This window comes from Juglans regia, chromosome 6 (assembly GCF_001411555.2).
Source record: "Juglans regia cultivar Chandler chromosome 6, Walnut 2.0, whole genome shotgun sequence".
NCBI lineage: Eukaryota > Viridiplantae > Streptophyta > Magnoliopsida > Fagales > Juglandaceae > Juglans > Juglans regia.
The window spans coordinates 4865628-4868204 of record NC_049906.1 but is presented as its reverse complement, the minus strand read 5'-3'; the positions used below and the strand labels follow the sequence as shown (position 1 = coordinate 4868204).

Genomic DNA, 2577 nt, shown 5'->3' with positions numbered 1-2577 from the left:
AATCTCATCTTATCATTATAATTTTTTCAAATTCTCATACAAAATATAATAAACAATTTAATATTTTCCAATTTCAAAACAATAATAATATTAAAAAATAATATTTTAACAATATTTTATTTAACTCATATAAAACCATCTCATCTCTCATTATCTCATCTCATTGTCTAAACAAACCCAATTTAACTATATATTGATACTAAGATAACTAGTGGTAATTATGCATGCAAGCAAACCCACATGATTTATGGTACGTAATTAATTAACAACATACTCAAAAGATATTATAATCTCTATGATCTCACATAATGGCAGAAATTAAACTAATTATAAATTCCTAATTAAAAGATGAAGAAGAAATTATTAAGTAATTAAATTAACTGTGAACAAGACCACAAGATAATTCCATTAGCAAGATTGCTGCTTCTGTCTCGTCCTTTGGGAACACTCGTTCAAAAGCTGGATTGTTTCTCAAACTCAGAGCGAAATCCTTGAGAGAAAGCTGCTTCGACGTCGGCCTCTCGATCATGATATTGTGATCATGATCATGAGAAATATTAGAGTCGTCGGTAGTACTCATGAGTTTGCAGTACTTATGCTTGTATTGTGCAAAATGGCAGCTTGTACGCAATTTCTTTTCCTTGTTTTGCACCTTTATAGTACTGTTTGTACTACTACTACTACTACTCTTCACTGAAGATGAGATATTATTGTCGGTGGCAACTACTAAGCCATGATTTGCAGCAGCTGCTGAAGCTTCTGCAATGGCTCTTCTTGCCTTCCTCTGCCGAATTCCACATGCATTGCAAAGTGACTGCACCAACAGCAGTTTGGACTTTAAGAAACTTCCACAACTAATGCTAATATATATCCATTTCTGTACTTACTTTTGCAATGAATTATACATACATGATCACAAGTGCTGAGACAGTTCATTTGTGGGAAGATTATATTTATAGGAATTAGGAAAATAACCTTAGGACCTCGAGGGCCACTCCTCCAAAGAGGGGTGGTGGTCGTGCTGCAGTCGGCGCAAACCCTAGCAGCAGCAGCAGCAGCGTTGACGTTGTTGCTGTTGTGAAGTGATGAACTCATTTCGAAAATGCCGTGCTGCTGCTGCTGATTATTTTGCAACTTCTTCGTGCTTCTCACAGGCCTATTTGTAGCTGGAAAATTTGGGTCCACCATTTTTTGCATAAACCTCATCTTTGAGGACATCCACTGTACAGGTCCATTAATGGCGGCATTTTTACTTCCATGATCTCGGCCAGCTTCCTGATCTCTTTGACATGATAAGGATAATTTATCGGGATTTTTACTATCTTCCTGATCCAGAACAGTCGACTGAAAGGAAGGAAACGGAAATGCCTGAGGATGATCACATGATGATGATCCTATGAGCTGATGAGCCTGTGTGATCAAGAAATTATTAAGAGATCAAAGAATTAGATCAAGAGAGAATGCAAGAAAACAAGTACCGGATCATCAACAAAAACGTAATCACCAAGTACTTAATTATTATCTAGAAATATTAACAAGAAATCAAATCAGAGAGTACTAAACTGTGATTAAGGGTATAATGATTAGAGATCCAAGAAAATTAACTGTGAAAAACATATCCATGGAAGCCACTATTATCTTCTTCCTTTCCATCAGTAGGTACTAGTACTACAGGAATAATTAATGTTCGGAGCCCTAGAAATATACATATGTATATATATAAACGAAGATATATATTCCTTTTCCTTTTGTATTTGAGAAGAAGTACTAGGATATTCTTTTGACTTCTTAATAAAATATGAGCAAATAAATGATGATCAAGGAATAAGATCAAAAGAAAATAGCTAGTGACTAAATTCAAATTAAAGTGGTGAAATTTTATAATCAAACGAAGCTAACACGCTTGCCTTTTCATGATGATCATGTTGTTGTGACCCTTCAACTACACTGATCCCCCTTTCATCTTTGTTCCCGTCAAAAAAGGTATGGCATGAAAGAGAAGATGAAGCTTGATAATTAGAAGGTATATAGAATTTCAGGTGTTGATCATCTTCTCTTTGCTCTGCAAGAGGGCAAAGAGAGGATGGTAAGTTCAGATAGGCTGGAGTCATGGAGACCGAGATCGAGATCAGAGAGAGAGAGAGAGAGGGATTTGTTATGGCCGCTGTTGTTGTTGTCCAGTAAAGATGGACAACATAGGATAGGCTAAAGAATAACAGAACTAAAAGGGACGGATCAAATGGCATATATGGTGACGATCGATCTTATAACTTGATAATATTTAAGGAGAAAAAGATCAGGAAGAAGAGATCATCAGAGGTCTGAAAGTTATTCACGTGATAGCCTCATGTCACCCAAACAAAACAACTTTCCAGAAAAGACAAAACAAAAGGAGGTGTAGAATGCTACAACTCATAATTAATACTTACGACAATACCACCTTAATTATATCTGCAGTACTATTGCAGTAATATTATTTCACTGGCCTCTCAAAACAGTTCCAATACAATATATCATATATATGCAGCGGTAATTAAATACAAAATTAATATAGAGACGTGCTATACAGAAGTTCTA

At 35.5% G+C, this 2577-nt stretch overlaps 1 protein-coding gene across 1 annotated transcript; it reads right to left on the bottom strand.

Annotated features, from left to right (window-relative positions):
• Positions 1 to 221: 221 nt before the first annotated feature.
• On the bottom strand, positions 222 to 2264 carry LOC109009675 (putative GATA transcription factor 22). The gene is made up of 3 exons (XM_018990251.2): positions 1908 to 2264; positions 976 to 1410; positions 222 to 814 (listed from the first exon to the last, which is right to left on the bottom strand). The coding sequence occupies exons 1-3, from the start codon at positions 2244 to 2246 to the stop codon at positions 377 to 379; spliced, it is 1212 nt and encodes a 403-aa protein (XP_018845796.1). The 5' UTR covers positions 2247 to 2264; the 3' UTR covers positions 222 to 376.
• Between the last annotated feature and the right edge of the window lie 313 nt (positions 2265 to 2577).